At 36.8% G+C, this 22510-nt stretch overlaps 1 protein-coding gene across 3 annotated transcripts in view; it reads left to right on the top strand.

Moving 5' to 3' along the window:
• The window catches only part of LOC138325211 (serine/threonine-protein kinase par-1-like), a 142788-nt gene that overhangs the window by 10556 nt on the left and 109722 nt on the right, over nucleotides 1-22510 (top strand). For all 3 annotated transcript variants that reach the window (XM_069270701.1, XM_069270702.1, XM_069270703.1), the window contains exon 2: nucleotides 7164-7292. In XM_069270701.1, coding sequence (XP_069126802.1) covers nucleotides 7164-7292 — 129 coding nt within the window. The remainder of the gene's footprint in view (nucleotides 1-7163; nucleotides 7293-22510) is intronic.

Below are 22510 nucleotides of genomic sequence, written 5' to 3'. Positions count from 1 at the left end.
ATACACAGGTTAAATTGTGTTGGTATTAGAAAGTAATCTTATTTAGCAGGTGGTCTTGATCAAGGTGTTTTTTAATTGTGAGCTACATTGATATTGGCCATTTGTGAAACCAAAAAGTGATCTTATTAAGCAGGTGTTCTTTATACAGAGGTGGTCTCGGTAATATTATTTGTTCATTTTATGATTTTTATGCTAAAGATCTTATAATAACCTTTTTATCTGATGATTTACTTTCACATGCTCAACTGTAAAATGCATCTTATTTTGTGAGTTTTAGGCATCAATTTGATATTGAAATGTGTTCCAATAGAATCAGAGATATTATATCAGAACTGTATCATACTTTTGATAACCAAGGTTACATTCATTACCCCAGAGATTGGAGTCAGTGGCATGCTGCATGTTTTATTCAAATGATTGTCCTTGACCTTTATTCGATACATCATTTTCTTCCTTTTTTTTTAAAGTACCAAGTGCATGGCCCCAGCGATACAATAATGGCACTTTAGATCTTATGTCTTTACTTTGAGTGACTAATTTGTCATGTTATATTGATATACTTTAGTCTGTTATAGTGTTGACTATGGGTGACTAACTTGCCATGTAATATTGGTTGTATGTCGTATGAATAGATATACTATAGTCTGTTATAGTCTATGGTATAGTGTTTACTATGGGTGACTAACTCGCCCCGTTATATTGGTTGTATGTCGTATAATAGATATACTATAGTCTATGGTATAGTGTTTACTATGGGTGACTAACTCGCCCCGTTATATTAGTTGTATGTCGTGTAATAGATATACTATAGTCTATGGTATAGTGTTTACTATGGGTGACTAACTCGCCCGGTTATATTGGTTGTATGTCGTATGATAGATATACTATAGTCTGTTATAGTCTATGGTATAGTGTTTACTATGGGTGACTAACTTGCCATGTCATATTGGTTGTATGTCGTATGATAGATATACTATAGTCTGTTATAGTCTATGGTATAGTGTTTACTATGGGTGACTAACTCGCCCCGTTATATTAATTGTATGTCGTATAATAGATATACTATAGTCTATGATATAGTGTTGACTATGGGTGACTAACTTGCCATGTCATATTGGTTGTATGTCGTATGATAGATATACTATAGTCTGTTATAGTCTATGGTATAGTGTTTACTATGGGTGACTAACTCGCCCCTTTATATTAATTGTATGTCATATAATAGATATACTATAGTCTATGGTATAGTGTTTACTATGGGTGACTAACTCGCCCCTTTATATTGGTTGTATGTCGTATAATAGATATACTATAGTCTGTTATAGTCTATGGTATAGTGTTTACTATGGGTGTTTAACTCGCCCCGTTATATTGGTTGTGTGTCGTATAATAGATATACTATAGTCTATGATATAGTGTTTACTATGGGTGACTAACTCGCCCCGTTATATTGGTTGTATGTCGTATAATAGATATACTATAGTCTATGGTATAGTGTTTACTATGGGTGACTAACTCGCCCGGTTATATTGGTTGTTTGTCGTATAATAGATATACTATAGTCTGTTATAGTCTATGGTATAGTGTTTACTATGGGTGACTAACTCGCCCGGTTATATTGGTTGTATGTCGTATAATAGATATACTATAGTCTATGATATAGTGTTTACTATGGGTGACTAACTCGCCCCGTTATATTGGTTGTATGTCGTATAATAGATATACTATAGTCTATGGTATAGTGTTTACTATGGGTGACTAACTCGCCCCGTTATATTGGTTGTATGTCGTATAATAGATATACTATAGTCTGTTATAGTCTATGGTATAGTGTTTACTATGGGTGACTAACTCGCCCCGTTATATTGGTTGTATGTTGTATAATAGATATACTATAGTCTGTTATAGTCTATGGTATAGTGTTTACTATGGGTGACTAACTCGCCCTGTCATGTTGGTTGTATGTCGTATAATAGATATACTATAGTCTATGGTATAGTGTTTACTATGGGTGACTAACTCGCCCGGTTATATTGGTTGTATGTCGTATAATAGATATACTATAGTCTATGGTATAGTGTTTACTATGGGTGACTAACTCGCCCGGTTATATTGGTTGTATGTCGTATAATAGATATACTATAGTCTGTTATAGTCTATGGTATAGTGTTTACTATGGGTGACTAACTCGCCCCGTTATATTGGTTGTATGTCGTATTATAGATATACTATAGTCTGTTATAGTCTATGATATAGTGTTTACTATGGGTGACTAACTCGCCCCGTAATATTGGTTGTGTGTCATATAATAGATATACTATAGTCTATGGTATAGTGTTTACTATGGGTGTTTAACTCGCCCCGTTATATTGGTTGTATGTCGTATAATAGATATACTATAGTCTGTTATAGTCTATGGTATAGTGTTTACTATGGGTGACTAACTCGCCCTGGTTATATTGGTTGTATGTCGTATAATAGATATACTATAGTCTATGGTATAGTGTTTACTATGGGTGACTAACTCGCCCCGTCATATTGGTTGTATGTCGTATAATAGATATACTATAGTCTGTTATAGTCTATGATATAGTGTTTACTTCGGGTGACTAACTTGCCCCGTTATATTGGTTGTATGTCGTATAATAGATATACTATAGTCTATGGTATAGTGTTTACTATGGGTGACTAACTTGCCCCGTTATATTGGTTGTATGTCGTATAATAGATATACTATAGTCTATGGTATAGTGTTTACTATGGGTGACTAACTCGCCCCGTTATATTGGTTGTATGTCGTATAATAGATATACTATAGTCTATGGTATAGTGTTTACTATGGGTGACTAACTCGCCCCGTTATATTGGTTGTATGTCGTATAATAGATATACTATACTATAGTCTATGGTATAGTGTTTACTATGGGTGACTAACTCGCCCCGTTATATTGGTTGTATGTCGTATTATAGATATACTATAGTCTGTTATAGTCTATGGTATAGTGTTTACTTCGGGTGACTAACTCGCCCCGTTATATTGGTTGTATGTCGTATAATAGATATACTATAGTCTGTTATAGTCTATGGTATAGTGTTTACTATGGGTGACTAACTCGCCCCGTTATATTGGTTGTATGTCGTATAATAGATATACTATAGTCTGTTATAGTCTATGGTATAGTGTTTACTATGGGTGACTAACTCGCCCCGTTATATTGGTTGTATGTCGTATAATAGATATACTATAGTCTATGGTATAGTGTTTACTATGGGTGACTAACTCGCCCGGTTATATTGGTTGTATGTCGTATAATAGATATACTATAGTCTGTTATAGTCTATGATATAGTGTTTACTATGGGTGACTAACTCGCCCGGTTATATTGGTTGTATGTCGTATAATAGATATACTATAGTCTGTTATAGTCTATGATATAGTGTTTACTATGGGTGACTAACTCGCCCCGTTATATTGGTTGTATGTCGTATAATAGATATACTATAGTCTATGGTATAGTGTTTACTATGGGTGACTAACTCGCCCCGTTATATTGGTTGTATGTCGTATAATAGATATACTATAGTCTGTTATAGTCTATGGTATAGTGTTTACTATGGGTGACTAACTCGCCCCGTTATATTGGTTGTATGTCGTATAATAGATATACTATAGTCTGTTATAGTCTATGGTATAGTGTTTACTATGGGTGACTAACTCGCCCCGTTATATTGGTTGTATGTCGTATAATAGATATACTATAGTCTGTTATAGTCTATGGTATAGTGTTTACTATGGGTGACTAACTCGCCCCGTTATATTGGTTGTATGTCGTATAATAGATATACTATAGTCTATGGTATAGTGTTTACTATGGGTGACTAACTCGCCCGGTTATATTGGTTGTATGTCGTATAATAGATATACTATAGTCTGTTATAGTCTATGGTATAGTGTTTACTATGGGTGACTAACTCGCCCCGTTATATTGGTTGTATGTCGTATAATAGATATACTATAGTCTATGGTATAGTGTTTACTATGGGTGACTAACTCGCCCCGTTATATTGGTTGTATGTCGTATAATAGATATACTATAGTCTGTTATAGTCTATGGTATAGTGTTTACTATGGGTGACTAACTCGCCCCGTTATATTGGTTGTATGTCGTATAATAGATATACTATAGTCTATGGTATAGTGTTTACTATGGGTGACTAACTCGCCCCGTTATATTGGTTGTATGTCGTATAATAGATATACTATAATCTGTTATAGTCTATGGTATAGTGTTTACTATGGGTGACTAACTCGCCCGGTTATATTGGTTGTATGTCGTATAATAGATATACTATAGTCTGTTATAGTCTATGGTATAGTGTTTACTATGGGTGACTAACTCGCCCCGTTATATTGGTTGTATGTCGTATAATAGATATACTATAGTCTATGGTATAGTGTTTACTATGGGTGACTAACTCGCCCCGTTATATTGGTTGTATGTCGTATAATAGATATACTATAGTCTATGGTATAGTGTTTACTATGGGTGACTAACTCGCCCCGTTATATTGGTTGTATGTCGTATAATAGATATACTATAGTCTATGGTATAGTGTTTACTATGGGTGACTAACTCGCCCCGTTATATTGGTTGTATGTCGTATAATAGATATACTATAGTCTGTTATAGTCTATGGTATAGTGTTTACTATGGGTGACTAACTCGCCCCGTTATATTGGTTGTGTGTCGTATAATAGATATACTATAGTCTATGGTATAGTGTTTACTATGGGTGACTAACTCGCCCCGTTATATTGGTTGTATGTCGTATAATAGATATACTATAGTCTATGGTATAGTGTTTACTATGGGTGACTAACTCGCCCCGTTATATTGGTTGTATGTCGTATAATAGATATACTATAGTCTATGGTATAGTGTTTACTATGGGTGACTAACTCGCCCCGTTATATTGGTTGTATGTCGTATAATAGATATACTATAGTCTATGGTATAGTGTTTACTATGGGTGACTAACTCGCCCCGTTATATTGGTTGTGTGTCGTATAATAGATATACTATAGTCTATGATATAGTGTTTACTATGGGTGACTAACTCGCCCCGTTATATTGGTTGTGTGTCGTATAATAGATATACTATAGTCTGTTATACTAGGTGACTAACTTGCCCGTATATTGGTGTGTTTATACTATGGGTGACTAACTCGCCCCGTTATATTGGTTGTGTGTCGTATAATAGATATACTATAGTCTATGGTATAGTGTTTACTATGGGTGACTAACTCGCCCCGTTATATTGGTTGTGTGTCGTATAATAGATATACTATAGTCTATGGGTATAGTGTTTACTATGGGTGACTAACTCGCCCCGTTATATTGGTTGTATGTCGTATAATAGATATACTATAGTCTATGGTATAGTGTTTACTATGGGTGACTAACTTGCCCGGTTATATTGGTTGTGTGTCGTATAATAGATATACTATAGTCTATGGTATAGTGTTTACTATGGGTGACTAACTTGTCCCTTTGTATTGGTTGTTTACCATGTAATAGGGAGTAATTCTTTCCCTATGGAAGCTGTAACAAGACTGCCTGGTTAATAATGCATACTTTTTATTACTTTGTTGAAGTAGATATAGCAAATTCAATCATCTATGGAGAGTTCCACACATTTGTCTGTAGGCAGACTCCACTAACCATAAACACTAAACTATAACGTCAGATTCCTTCACGTCCGATCTCATCAACCCTGTTGGAACAAATTTACCTGAAAATTGTCCAAGTGTGACAAATAATTGGCTATTGATTGATGAGCCTGTGGATATGGGCCAGTGTAGGTTACACTAGAGTGCTGGCTTTGTACTGATTCCCAAGAGTCATTGATTCTATTTCTCCTGTCACAGACATCTGACATCAGCTGGATGGATTAAAAGAATAGACGATTTATTTGTATGATGAATAAAAAATGAAATTTGGACATTCCATATTACTAAATGGCTTACTTTTCCACAGCGATCATCATGTCAGTCTGAAGTCAGGGCCTTTTAAACCGTTCGGAAGGCCTTTAGGGGACATATACACATCATTAAAAAAATATAAATAAATAAAAATGAAAAATTAGAATTTTGTTGGCATGCAATAATCAGTTAGCCGTTGGCAACTGTAATGGTAATTACTTAAGGTTTTATGTATTGGTCTATAATACCTAATTATAAGAAACTTTAGTGACCAGATAGTTCACATTTTAGGATAAAGGTCCACCTTAGAGTTTGAATCTTGAATGTATCAGTTTCCAGGTACTGACGATTTTAGGCACATCACAATCCAAAATCCTGACCCTTAAAGCATATCAAACCAAACCAAACCCAACTTATGAAATATTCATTTGTTTTGGCTACAAAGAAAAAACTGGTGAATAGCCGGAGTCATTTCAGGGTATGCCAGATTTAGAAAAGCCATGATACCAGGAGAAAAACCTTTGACCTATGGCCAATGCCTAGCAATTGCCCCAATTTTATGCAAGAAACTCCTTTATATTACAGAAATAAAGTGTTTCTATCAATTTGGTTTGTACTTTCTGAGGATTAACTAATTCACCCTCGAAGACACACTTGGACTCTTCTAGTTCACGGACAGGAACAATCCATTATTGAATTTCAGGGGTGAATGGGTTAAATTTATGGCTAAGAAATAAAAAGAATAAAAGAAGATGAGACTGAAAAACAAGATGAAATAATGAAAATACAAGATGGATGGTGATTCATTTGAATATTGAGCTTGAGTGACAGTGTGTTGTCATTTGTGATTGTCAGAAGAAGGGACCTGTGTTTTCAAGTTTTTTCCCTCCATTACAGGAGAGGATGACTTACACGTTAATCGTACAATAGTTTACCTGTATATTTACCTGCTCGTTCAGGTGATACATGTTGGGTGTTTTAATCAATACTAATATCTCTAATGGATTTTGTAATTAAGGTGAAGTGAAATTATCACATACTGTTTAATCAAAACCACATAATTACATTTAGATCTGAAATGTTCTTTATCACAGAACTGTTTTATTTCGAGGTTTTTTTTAATTACAGATGAGCTGTGTAATCACAGGATGTTTAATTTTTACCTGTTTTTTAATTACAGGTGGCTATAAAGATCATAGATACAAGGAAGATAAAAGAGGAATATGTCCGTCAGAACTTACATCGTGAAGCTAGAATCCTCGGCCAACTTCGTCACCCTAATATTGTCCGTCTATACGAGACTCTCAAGGTAGGTAAACTAATGGAATGCATGTTTCCTTATCTGGGACGTATAAGTCTTCCTTACTCCATATACATGTAGCGAAAATCATACCTGCTAAAATAAGAGCTATTCTTAAATATAAAAAATAAGATCTTTTTGTAAAATTCTGATAAGAAATCAGCAACCGAGGAAATGTATTTCAATATTTCACTGCTTAAAATACCAAAATAACAAAAGTTGTTATGATCAATTCCATGAAACCTTGAATTTATCACATTTGCATGAATTTTATTTGGTGTTTACCAGACTATATACTGCAGGAAATGAAAAGTTAATAAGATATTTATGTTAAAAAAAGTAGATAGATAGTTTTAAGTATCAACAGTCAGTCTTAAGTTTACCTCAATATCTTCTTAAGCCATTTCTTTGTCTCCTCCAGGAAGAGTAAAAAGCGTACACAAGCTGTGCTTACATCTGAAATTCTATTGCTTGCTTTAGTTTCAAATGCAGTCAATTGTACATATTATATAAGTATTTTAGTTATCAATAGATCAGTGGAAGGCTTATTATTCAGAAGCACCTGGATTTGTTTTGTTACTTTATCAGAAGGCTCCAAACAAATTTTATTTCTCTTTGTCTTTGGATTATTGTTTCAGAGTTTGTTCACCCAATGAATGAAAACATCATTTTCATTTATTCCTTTTCTCTTGGGGCCCCAATGAGCCAGCCACTTTGTTGTCTGACCTCTTGTTTAACAAAGTTAATTCCCCTTCACCTAAGGATGCTTTATACCAAATATGGACATATTTATTCAATCCTTCAGGAGAAGAATAATTAGTGGCAAATGATTTTCGGTGAAGGAAAACAATGGTTACCATAGATTATCATTAAAGAACATGACAGATTGTGGAGAGTGGAAATAGATGTATGTTGGTTCGATTTGAAATGGTTTTTATCCCATCAGTTGGACGGTGATCTGAGCCAGAGTGGCAGACCTTCGCTGTGGAAAGTAGTACTCATTACCCCACAAAAATGTTTACCGTCTGCCACAGGAGAATATGTCATACAAGAAACGAAGCCACATTGTGTATACATGATATTGTGTTTTATGTATGATTGAAGTTGTATGGATGAGATGAAATTTTATGACAAAACCATCATTGAGATCAGAGGATATTCAGAGCAGGTTTCGTTAGAGCTTAAACCCCTAGGTAAACAGCAACTTTGGCAATCAAAAGATTAATTGTGAGAGCATGAGAGCATTTCAGTCTTTTTTAGAGTTAAAAGTATAGAAAGATATGTGTGAGAGATAAAAAGTCTCTTATGAAGAGAATAGAGAAGTTCAAAATGATAAAAAGAGAGAAGTGTTTTATGGGAGAGTGAGAGCAGTGCTTAATGAGAGAATGTTTTTAATGAGAGAATATTTTTACAAAATTAGAAAAGTGTTTAGAAGGAGAATATTTTTAGTGAGAGGGTTAGGAAAGTGAATGATTTTTTTAATGAAAGAATAAGAGAAATGTTGTAAGTGGAAAAAAAGGGAAGTGTTAAATGAGAGAATGCGAGAAATGTTTTAATTGGAAAGTATGTGAAGTGTTTAATGAGAGAATGAGAGAATGTTTCCAATTGGATAGTGGGAGAAGTATAATGAGGAGAAAATGCGAGAATGTTTAAATGAGAAAATGTTTTCAATTGGATTGTGAAAGAAGCTTTTAATGAGAGAATAAGACAAGAGAAATGTTTAATATTAGAGACAGTGGGAGAAATCAAACAATATTTGTTACATGAGAAAGGAAAGGTAATTGAAGTGAAAGTCTTAGAGTGAGTGAGAAAAGAAGGAGTATTTGGTAAAGAAGTAGAAGATGAGTTTAAAGTAAAAGACAGACAGAGGCTGTTTGGTTCAGTGAGAGCCGAGTGAGAACACTGCTCTGTAGTGGAGTAGAAATTTTGGTTAAATCTATTTATTTGCTTATTTATTGATTTTTCCGTTACCACAAAAATAAGATGGTAACAGCTGTAGGGTATTTGAATATCAAAGTTTGGTTGCCATGGAATGTGATCTGACTTTTCAGAGAAGCCAAAAATAGTGCTGCGTGTATGCAAGTTTTAATGTCTATCAATACATTCACTTTGGTCTTGGTCAAAGTTTTTTGTAGAATAATAGAATTAGACTTTAAAATGTCAAACTTAGAAAATAGTCTAAAACACCAATAGTCTATAAGATGATTATTAACACATAATTATATTAGTGACCAAGAATTCACAATCCTCATTAATCATGAATATGTGTTAATTCATCTATTTTTTTTATTGCATTTTGTTAATCCACAGATCACTTGTCTAAGTTTGTTAATCCAGTCACAACTTATCCTGTTTTTCTTATGTAATTCTGCGACCACTAATTTTAGCACTCGCCGTGCGTCTTAGCCTTGATGAATAATATAACAGTTTGAGATAAGTCTGTTGCTTTGACGACTGGACAGAGAACCATAGGGAATGGTTAGGAAGCAATGACAACAGGTATCGTCAAGGAGGTCCAGAAAAATGTACAAGTACACAAATTACTTCTACCATATAGCCACACACTTTACACACACTAATTCCCCACACACCATACACTCACACTTTACAGACACTAATTCCCTACACACCATACCCTCACACTTTACCCACACTTATTCCTACACACCATACCATCACACTTTACCCACACTAATTCCCTACACACCATACCCTCACACTTTACACACTTCCACTAAACACATTCCCTACATACCTCACACTTTACCCACTATCCCACACCATACCCTCACACTTTACACACACTAATTCCCACACACCATACCCTCACACTTTACACACACTAATTCCCTACACACCATACCCTCACATTTACACACATAATTACCCACACACACTACACACACACACATACTCACACTATACACACCATACCTCACACTTTACCACACAACACATACCTAACACTTTACACACACAATACCCACACCTACACACACTAATTCCCACACACCATACCTTCACACTTTACACACACTAATTACCCACACACCACATACCTTCACACTTTCACACACTAATTCCCCACCACCATACCACTCACACTTTTACACACACTAATTCCCACACACCATACCCTCACACTTTACACACACTAATTCCCTACACACCATACCCTCACACTTTACACACACTAATTCCCCACACACCATACCCTCACACTTTACACACACTAATTCCCCACCATACCTCACACACACTACCCACACACACCTCACTTTACACACACTAATTCCCCACACACCATACCCTCACACTTTACACACACTAATTCCCTACACACCATACCCTCACACTTTACACACACTAATTCCCTACACACCATACCCTCACACTTTACACACACTAATTCCCCACACACCATACCCTCACACTTTACACACACTAATTCCCACACACCATACCCTCACACTTTACACACACTAATTCCCTACACACCATACCCTCACACTTTACACACACTAATTCCCTACACACCATACCCTCACACTTTACACACACTAATTCCCACACACCATACCTCACACTTTACACACACTAATTCCCACACACCATACCTCACCTTTAACACACTATCCCCACACCATACCCTCACACTTTACACACACTAATTCCCACACACCATACCCTCACACTTTACACACACTAATTCCCTACACACACCATACCCTCACACTTTACACACACTAATTCCCCACACACCATACCCTCACACTTTACACACACTAATTCCCCACACACCATACCCTCACACTTTACACACACTAATTCCCTACACACCATACCCTCACACTTTACACACACTAATTCCCCACACACCATACCCTCACACTTTACACACACTAATTCCCTACACACCATACCCTCACACTTTACACACACTAATTCCCCACACACCATACCCTCACACTTTACCCACACTAATTCCCTAACACCACTACACACTTCCACACACAACCTCACACTTTACCACACTAATTCCCACACACCATACCACTTACACACACTAATTCCCACACACCATACCTCACACTTTACCACACTAATTCCCCACACACCATACCTCACACTTTACACACACTAATTCCCACACACACCTACCCACACTTTACACACACACTAATTCCCTACACACCATACCCTCACACTTTACACACACTAATTCCCCACACACCATACCCTCACACTTTACACACACTAATTCCCTACACACCATACCCTCACACTTTACCCACATTAATTCCCTACACACCATACCCTCACACTTTACACACACTAATTCCCTACACACCATATCCTCACACTTTACACACACTAATTTCCCACACACCATACCCTCACACTTTACACACACCATACCCTCACACTTTACCCACACTAATTCCCTACACACCATACCCTCACACTTTACCCACACTAACTCCCCACACACCATACCCTCACACTTTTCACACACTAATTTACCCTCACACTTTATCCACACTAACTTCCCACACACACCATACCCTCACACTTTTCACACACTAATTTCCCACACACTCCACCATACCCGTACACTTTACCCACACTAATTTCCCACACACCATACCCGTACACTTTACCCACATTTTACCCACACCATACCCACACCCACACCCTTTACAATACAAATACTCCCCATATGTCATACACCATATACATACACAGAATGCACAAAACATGAAGGTTACATAATGTATACAATGCAGTCAGATACCTTATGGACTCCATACACAAACCATTCAAAAACCATACTGTTACAAACTATACCATATATAAACACTATAAGGACCCCAAATATACACAAAATACTAACAATGCATGAAAACACTATACGCTATTACTACTGATACCACGAATACAAATACGGTATACACCATACAAACACCATGCACACAACATTTATATGGTTAACAAACATGTTGGTGACCGATATCACACACCATGCACACACTATGCTGACACACCACCATACAAACATCTTGGCGACCTGAACATCATATGCCGAACATGCATCATACAGACAAATACTTTACATATCATACATGCACACATAATGCATTGGAGCCTAAACACTACCAAACAGTATATACAGGAGATCAGATCAGACAAGTCTAGATGAGAACATTTCCAACTGCTTTGTAGAGTTTAGAACAATGTAAATGAAGGAAAGTAAAAGTCCTTTGTGTGTAGAATCTGACTTGGGGTATTGATTTTTTAGGACAACTTCAAAGCAGTAGCAAAGCTATTCCCGAATTTGTGTTGTAAAAATTAGATTATTACTATATAAGATTATGTGTGGATATTCTATACCATACATTAGTAACCCTTAGTTATTCTGGATCAGGGGTTATTGTAACATCCATGGATTTAGCATTATGATGTAGGGTTATTACAGAGACCCAGGGGTTTTCTATACATGGTTATTACTGGAACCCAGGGCTTAGTTTGTGTACCTACAGGGTTATTACTGAGACCTAGGGGTTAGTCTATACATGGTGAAGGAAGCAAGGGCTTGGTCTGTGTACATACAGGGTTATTACCAAGACCTAGGGGTTAGTCTATACATGGTGAAGGAACCCAAGGCTTGGTCTTCGTACATACAGGGTTATTACCAAGACCTAGGGGTTAGTTTGTGTACCTACAGGGTTATTACCAAGACCTAGGGGTTAGTCTATACATGGTGAAGGAAGCAATGGCTTGGTCTGTGTACTAACAGGGTTATTACCAAACCTAGGAATTAGTCTATATATGGTGAAAGAACCAATGGCTTGGTCTGTGTACATACAGGGTTATTACCAAGACCTAGGGGTTAGTCTATACATGGTGAAGGAACCCAAGGCTTGGTCTTCGTACATACAGGGTTATTACCAAGACCCAATGAGTTAGTTACCAAGTTTGTTTACAAATGGTTACAAGGAATTTAAATAAAAAAAAATAATAATAATGCCAAATATTTTAGCTGAATTAGAAACTTCTGTCTCATGTCATTTTTTCTACCCAATTAACAATTTTGTTCAAAATCGATGAAAAACATAAAATCAGTTTTCCACTTTTAATTAAGTATGACATCGTTTTTGAAACTGCTGTTTTTGTGCAATGATGGATAGTAGCATGAGTGTTGTTAGGTTTGGACACCAAAGCTTGAGAGATGTCAGACGACTGCGGCTTTCTCTAGTTATTCGTGTCAGCTGATTGGTATTGCCACGATTCAACAATCTGCCTCGGTATTGGATGATTCATGGGCTAGAGAATGCTTTCTTCCGGAGACATTGTTACAAGCTTCCTAAGTGTACTTCAATAGATTCCGAGGTCCTGGCGAAGAAATCTTGGTGTAGCATCAGAGCTGAATTTGGCAAAAAAACAATACCGAACAAGACCTGTTCATGTAAATTTCAATTTATATTCAACAATTTAAATTTTTTTTTCTTTTCGAAACATATATGTTTTGAGTGAGGTATTAGCTGGTGGGAGTCGCTGGAGAGAGAATGCATACAGCAAAGCCTACTCCGATAGCGTATATCTCGCTTGGGCATACTGTAAACATTTCCAGCGTACTGCTACTTCGCCAAAAATGATTGCACAGAAAATGAGAGTAGTGAATATGGATGAACTAAAATAAGTCTTTTTCAGTGAAAGCTCTATTAGCTAGAAGGGATTTGAAATTGGCTTGGTATATACTTAGGCAGGCTTGTTGTTTTTGGTGAAGTAATGCTGGAACCTTATGTGGCATCGAGACCCAAATATGGGCACAAGTGTAGGTTTTTGTTACATGTCTTTTCTTATGCATTGAAATCAATAAGAGTGCAGTTGTCACACTCACCCAAAACTGTTTTGCCCGTATTTTTATTCAATGCACTATCTTGGAAAGGCATCATAAAATCTACGCTATATAGCACGCATGTATATCGCCAGTGGGCAGATCAATACTCACAAATACGCGGAGCAGACGACCATGTTTTATACCCGAGCAGACGACCATGTTTTATAGAACTATACAGTCAATCAATTGCATCGCTCAAAGTTTTTGTGAGAAACGTTTGCAGCACCATGTCTAAAATCTATTACACGATTGTTAGGCAAAATAATGGGATAAGACGAAAAGTAATTTTGATTATTGACTGACTAGAGTAGGAAATGTAGAAGTTAATTTGACCAGTACATCTGGCCAGGAACAAGTGTATTGTTCAGTTAGCTAGGGCACAGCTCAAAAGAAAAAACCAATTGGTCACAGCCAATACCATTGACCAATCGTTGGGGCACGGCCTGTTTATGACTTTAGATGCCTCTTTGTTATTGTGCGATGCTCATTTCTTTTGATAATTGTTTTAGCCATGGTCATACATCCTTGTAATAGTATTGCAATCATTAAACGATCTACGGTATATTGTTATCTTTTTCAGGGTCAAAATAGGACCACACTGTTCTGCTCACAGCCCAATATTCCGACATAACCATAATTGTCCTCTTTAGGTCCTAATCAAGACCTTACATATCCAGGACCAAGCTAAGATCATATGATCTAAATGTTCAAGAATCATCACCATATACTAGAGGATTTGTTTGGGTCAAAACCATACAATCCTATTTAGGGTCAGTATAGAAACATGTGAACTTGATCAGGCCAAACCATGCAGTCATCTTCAGCAGCAAGTTAAGGCTATATGAACTTGATCAAGGCCTAATTATGAAGTCATTTTCAGGACAATGTTAAGACCTTAGGATTTGTTTAGGTCCTAGTCAAGACAATACATATTCAGGGCCATAATAGAACCATAAGTTCAGGACCAAGTTAGGACCTTAATATAAACGTTGGACCTTAATATAAGCTTGGTCAGGGCCGGTCCATGACCACACAGTCCTATCCCCTATTACATAATCGGACTGTTGTGGTTTTGTTGCTCTATAATATTGGTGGTAATGGATTTACTTTCCTCCAAGTTTTTATAGACTCTGGTCATTTCTCCAAGTAATGGATTTGAGTGACTGGTTGGGCTGCAGTCCGTTTTCGCATTTCTCCAAGTAGTTTACAAACAGAAACTTTACAAAGGCACTATGATTTAGATCTATGATGTTCTTCTTTCCACATAAAGGATACAGATAGGTGTACAGTAAAACATTACCAACCTCTGTGGACCAACAAATTCACTTTGTTATATAATCATAGTTTGTTATACACACATTACATACATCTTATAGGAACTTTGATGGGGAATGAGATTTACTGTAATAATATGACTTTGTTGTAAGTGTGTTTGTTATAAATGAGATTTACTGTATTGTAACATGAATTTGTTTGAATTGAAGAAAATTGAGCCATATTCAAATTCAAGACAAGGCAGTTTCTTATTTTGTCAGTTTTTACAAATGTACTCACTTTTGTATCTAAAACAATGCTATCTTCTTTCTCATCTACGGATTTAATGTTTCTTTTGTTCTAGAACACATTGAGGTTATGCAGAGAGATTTTACGTAATAATGGGTTACAGGAACGGTGAGGTATACCAGTAAAGCGAACAATATTCAAATGTCTAACTCAAGCTGCAACGGCAAACTTTACATAATAGTGAAGCTAAGGATATTGATTCCAACACTGGCAGCTCCAATGGAATATTGGGGCAATGAGTGTGTTGGAATTTAATTACAACACTGTATCATGTTGAAATACAATTTATCACAGCATAGAACCTACAATACAGTTATCTATTAGGATTCCGTGTGAGCTTTTGGGTGTATATCGGTAAAACATATTGAAATTAAAACAAATGAAGGATGTCACTGGGTCAGAGACATGTGTTAACTGGGGATTTGTAGGCATGCAGCATAATCTGTTTGTTTTATACGAGGTTAAAACAGGATTAGCTATTCCAGTATGGGGAATCAAAAACAGAATTTGGAGATATAGCTAGGAGACTACTGTTAAGCCTTAGATAAATAGAGGATCTCCAACGAGAGTTTGGTTCACTAAAGGTGGTTGATGAAGGATGCATAAAAGGTTTTTGAAACTTTTGAACAAACAGTGGATAATAGAAACAAGTCTATGAAATCATTAATAGAAGATGATATTTTAGTCATATTACTCTAAAAACAACAATTGACAAATTGAAAGATTGGAAAAAAAACCAACAGATGCAGCAATTTTGTTGTGAAATTGATACATGTAATAACTTCACCTGTGCTCTTAGAAAATGCACTGTTAATCATGTAAGACTAATCTCATGCATTTTGACGTCTAATTTGAAATAAATTACTCAACATCTTGTGCTCCAAACCATTATATACAGGACATATTGGGTCACAACTCCTTACTGTATGAAGATAGAAAGGGTACTTGTTTGTTACACAGATGGTGAAGGAAGCCACTGGGAGCTGTTAAACAGCTTTTTTTAGCCCTTGTCAGACAGAGAGAAGATGAGGTGTCGAAACTTCTATCTAGCGGAAAACTAGGTAATATCAGGGGTCACAGAAATGTTTGAAAAGTATGGACAAAGCCACAGGACATAGGATCTTAGGGGTCATAGAGATGTTTGAATAGCATGGACAAAGCAACAGGACATAGGATCTTAGGGGTCATAGAGATGTTTGAATAGCATGGACAAAGCAACAGGACATTGGATCTTAGGGGTCATAGAGATGTTTGAATAGCATGGACAAAGCCACAGGACATAGGATCTAAGGGGTCATAGAGATGTTTGATAGCATGGACAAGCAGGACAAACTGGGGTCATAAATTTGAAAGCAGGACATAGGATCTTAGGGGTCATAGAGGTGTGTTTGAAAAGTATGGACAAAGCGACAGGACATTGGATCTTGGGGGTCATAGATATATTTGAAAAGTATGGACAAAGCCACAGGACATTGGACCTTAAGGGTCATAGAGATGTTTGAAAAGCATGGACATTGATCAACCAGACTTGTATCAGCATAGGGTTCACTGAATTGTTTGAAAGCATGGACATACCAAGAAGAGAACGATGTACCATTGCAATATAAAATAGTATCTTATATATAATTTACTTATTACATGAATGCTGGTTATTGCTTACTAGGTGGCAAATGGTTCATAGAAATGAAATTTTTATCAGCAATTTAGCTAATGTTTTAAAGTTTAAAACGAAATTTTCTTGATAAATATTGCAGTTGTTAATGTGTTAGCTTAAGTACTGGAGCACTGCAAAACAGGATTTCTTTTATCATTTAAAAAATTTCTGATCAGCCAGCAACGTTTTAATCCAGATTAATCTATTTGTGGAAAACAATTATGTAGATTGGTGTAGTTTTGTGAAATCTGCTGTTAAAATTAAATCTAATGGAAAAGTGCCGAGAAGCAATCTGGCAAATGTTGCAGAAACTGCGAGTGGCTGCGGGATTGTAGGAAGGCATTGACTGCTTTACCTGTGCTTGATGTGGCAGCCATTTTGTACTATTACCATAGGTCTCCAAGAGCAACAAGAGGATTACATGACAGTTACCACAATGACCCTAATTCCTACTGATAGTAGGGTAGATGGCCACCTTTGTTTTTGATGGAATCAGAACAGTCCCCTAGGCCTCCATCGCTTATTAAGAGATTCTAAGCGTTCCCCAAAGTATTCATTGTTAGCAAGGTATTCTGAACGCTCCCAAAAGCACCCATTGTTAGTTAGGGATTCTGAGCGCTCCCATGAACCTCCATTTGTGTTGGGCCTTTTATGAGTAGAAGCTGATTTCTAGCTAACGACACTTTTAACAAATTACATCCAATGTTGTAATGTAGTCGTTTGTTTACATAGCTGATGAGTATGAAGCAGACGTACGGTATTACACCCCAGGGAGAGACAGGTGGGCGGATGCTATTGATTGGTCAGTCCCTAATAACATCAGGTGTTGCCAAAATTCTGGACAGAGGTTAGAGAACTAGGGAGCTAGTTACATCAAATCCCTTGTGTCATAAAGTTATAATAGACTTTGTCCGATACAGATCAATTACGGCTTTATGAACACTCATTGATAGCTAGGCCCATCAAACATGGTGTGTTATATAATAATTAGACAGAGAATGTTTTAGAAAGCAGCTCTACTACAAGAATTAGGGAATTAAAAAACATTCATCAAAACATTTATCAGTGAAATTTTGAGGAAAATAGCAGAAAATTATACAGTCAAACCTGTCTATAAAGACCACCCAAGAGACCAAGAAAAAGTGGCCTTTACACATGGTAAATTGTATTTAAATTGACCTTTCATCAAGACTGTGAAAAAGGTCTTACTGAAGCAGGTGACCTTTATACAGAGTTGGTCGTCAAGGCAGGTTCAATGCACTTGCACTGAGGGTATAGAAGGTGGACCAGTTAAGAAGTTGATAGTGAAACAAATCCTATAGAAGCCAGCAGTATTGCCAGTATTGATCTGTTTTAATTATGGGCTATAGTCTGAAGTAAATGAATGGGATTGATTAGGCCGGCTGGTAGTGTCCGACTACAAGCTTGCATCACTTGGTGGCGCGACTTTCCTTGGTAAACTACAAAGTAAAACTGTTTTCTGGTAGATAGGAATCTCAGACTCGCAGAACAACACGACTCCGGTCCATTTGTAAAATGGTTTTGTATTGTGTTGTAGTCTAGCGTCTGTGTCCTAACTTCTGATGCCTGTCTTGTAGTTTGATTTGTACCATGAAGACTGATGCCTTGGCTATAGGGTCTCTAGGTATCCTAATGTCTGGAGTATCCTATGTTCTTGTGTTCTAAATTCTTATATCTATCCTAAGTCTGATGCCTGTCCTAAAATCTTATTAACCTGCCGTCAGATGATGAACAATAAATGCAGACTTTATTTGATCACACTCCGTCATTAGAATCAATTAATCAAACACCAGCTAATCAGTTCTGATCCACATTTTCAGGAAGTCACAGAATATAAAAGAATATAATACACATGTATAAGAACTTTTCAGTTGATCGGACAAAACCTAAAATTACATTGGTATACACTTTTATCAATTGTTTTGTTTGAGCTTATTATCAAAATAAGACATGTAAAACTGTTTATTTCAGTACTCTTTCAATATTATGTTTTGCCGCCAATCAAATAATTATAGATATGTCTTTCTTAATATCAAATGCATATATATGTATATAGGGGCTAATATGTGTCATGGTAATAGGTTGGGGGTTGTCATATCTATAAAATATTGCCATAGTGATGTGGGGATAGAGCCATCATGTAGACAGCAAATTGGATGGTGACTTTCGTCAAGGAATGGTGAGAGGGCCATGTTTCTTTGTGAGTGAGAACAGTCAGTGGCAACCCCATCCTCATTGCACACTAGACTTTATAAGGGTTGTGTTGAGGCCATTTGACCTCTGGCCTTGTAATGACCAATTATTGTATCCCTACAGCCAAGAACAGTGATTCAATCCAAGATTTTTCCACAAATAATGTTGCGTGTTTGTGCATGTGAGGGATATTGGAAAGAATTAAGAGCAGTTTAATGGTTTTCCGGGTAGCTTCATTGCTGTTCAGAGATTTTGTAAATAAAAAAGTCCACGGAACACTTTCTTTACACTGTTGCCCAGTCGATTTAATGGCATCGTAAAAATTGTGGTACATGCATCACCAACAACAGCCGAAGAATAAGACGGACATTTTAAATCAATATAAAACTTCCGCCAGAAAATAACTCTAAATTCATTGATATCCTGTTGGATTGTGACCAATACTGCGACAAACAATTCTTTATATTGATTATCGTATATATTTAGAAATAATTTGATATTTTATTGATCATTTCATGGGGATATGATCGAAAATAAGTCAACATCTTCCACATTACCATAGGCCACCTGTGACAAACATTTAAAAGATTTTATGAATTTTATATACAAATTGTCGAATAAGCTAACTGTTTATAAGGTTATAAAAGTATAAAACTGAGAATATTGTGACGACAGTGTCCTATTATTTACTGCTTAGGTCATTAGGGTCCTGTTCGATTTGGATGGCAGCTGAGGCTGTTCCACAAGAGGTGAAGGCTACACTGGCAAAATATTAGATATTTGAGCCACTTCAATTCTACAGTGGAGGGCTATAGTGGCAAAATATGAGATATTTGGGCCACTTAGCCTCTTCGATTCACCAGTGGAGGGCTATAGTGGCAAAATATTAGACATTTGGGCCATTTGGCGGGCTTAACAAGAGAATGTTAAACATCTTAGCCACCTAGCCACTTTGGCACTTAGGGATGAAGGGCTAGTAACGGACTGTTAGACATCTTGGCCATCCAACCAATGTGGCCCTGTTGTGGAGAGATAGAAATAGAATATTTGATTTGTTAGCCATTCAGCCACTGTGGCCCTTGACGACTGTGTACCATACATATGTACAGCATTTTTGTTGAGTCACAAAGACCAGGATTCTCAATCTGCTTGTCTGCCTACAAATGTTTCCATTTCCATAAAATAGATATAAAATTGATATAAGTTCTGTAGGTACTGACAACACATTGTAAGGCAGAAGTTTGCGCTAGTGTAACGGTCATTTAGACTGATGTCGTGATCGATTGGTTTGGGGACAGCACCCCGACCACACTGGGCCACTCAGGCACACGACCACCGTTAAAAAAAATTGGGCTTGCATGCTAGGGTACCATCAGCTTCAGACCACAACCTGTCATAGGATGGTTCCGACCAACCAATAGATCTAGATAGGCTACTGTAATCTAACCACTTGTTTCCTCAGCAGCCGTTCTGTCTTGTTAGTGGGTTGTCTAGGCCCCCCAATAGTGACTCCGCAAATAAACTCTCCAAGGATACAGTATTGGACCTATTGACAAAGAACTGGTTTCCTCTTTTCTATATCTTTGACCATTAGTGTTTCAATGACGAAAGGCAGCTCCAGTCAAACAAGTCAGCCAAGGGACAGGAACAATGGTCTTAATAGCCATGGTGGTAGTCATACACAGGTTGAATGGTGTTGAAATTGTCAATTACTGAGACCCTGGAAAAGTGCTCAAAATTAAGCAGGTGGTCTTTATACAGAGATGGTCACTAAGGCAGGTTTTACTGTAGTTGTCTGTGATAAGCAGTACACTGATACCAGAATAGACCAATTCTTTATTGATCTCCATTGAAAATAATGCTCTTTACTGCTTTTTGCAAAATGAAACATTTTGGAAAACTTTCTTTTACTCCAGCGATTTTTCAGCAGACGAAATTTACACCAAACATCACAAAAATAGCTATGTAGTCTAGAGAAACACCGGCAGATACACCAAATTTGATTCTGATTCTTTTGGGAAAAACGTCACAGATATTACACATATAATCGTCCTTAATTCTAAGTCCAGCCTGTAAATGGACAAACATTATTTCACTGGCCAACTTGATCTTCAGGGAGCATGCAGGATGAGATTTGGCTGGAGTACTGACCAATCATCAGTAACCATTCTTGTTGGCAGGTATGGATAGTTTGTGAGAGAAACATCAAAAGGTTTGTGAGAGAAACATCAAAGGTTTGTGAGAGAAACATCAAAGGTTTATGAGAGAATCATCAAAAGATTTGTGAGAGAAACATCAAAAGGTTTGTGAGAGAAACATCAAAGGTTTGTAAGAGAAACATCAGAGGATAGTGAGAGAAACATCAGAGGTTTGTGAGAGTAACTCCAAGGTTTTGTGAGAGAAACAATATTGTGAAAAAGATTTTTATGAGTTTTTTCAGAGTTATGTCTTCTTATTATGAGAATAATGTCATAGGTTTGTACTTTTATTAGCATACATTTCTGAGATTGTGCATGTAAAGTCTTTGGCCTGTCTTCATAGTTTGTGAGAGTAATGTAATAGGTTAGATAATGTCATAGATATGTGGGATAGTATCATAGGTTTGGCAGATATGGTGTCATAAGCTTGTGAGATAGCATCATAGGTTTGTGAGATAGCATCACAGGTTTGTGAGATAGCATCACAGGTTTGTGAGATAGTGTCACAGGTTTGTGAGATAGTGTCACAGGTTTGTAAGATAGCATCACAGGTTTGTGAGATAGCATCACAGGTTTGTGAGATAGCATCACAGGTTCATGAGATAGCATCATAGGTTTGTGAGATAGCATCACAGGATTGTGAGATAGCATCACAGGTTTGTAAGATAGCATCACAGGTTTGTGAGATAGCATCACA

The sequence above is a fragment of the Argopecten irradians genome, chromosome 6 (genome assembly GCF_041381155.1).
Source record: "Argopecten irradians isolate NY chromosome 6, Ai_NY, whole genome shotgun sequence".
Taxonomy (NCBI): domain Eukaryota; kingdom Metazoa; phylum Mollusca; class Bivalvia; order Pectinida; family Pectinidae; genus Argopecten; species Argopecten irradians.
This window is presented reverse-complemented; position numbering and strand designations above follow the sequence as displayed.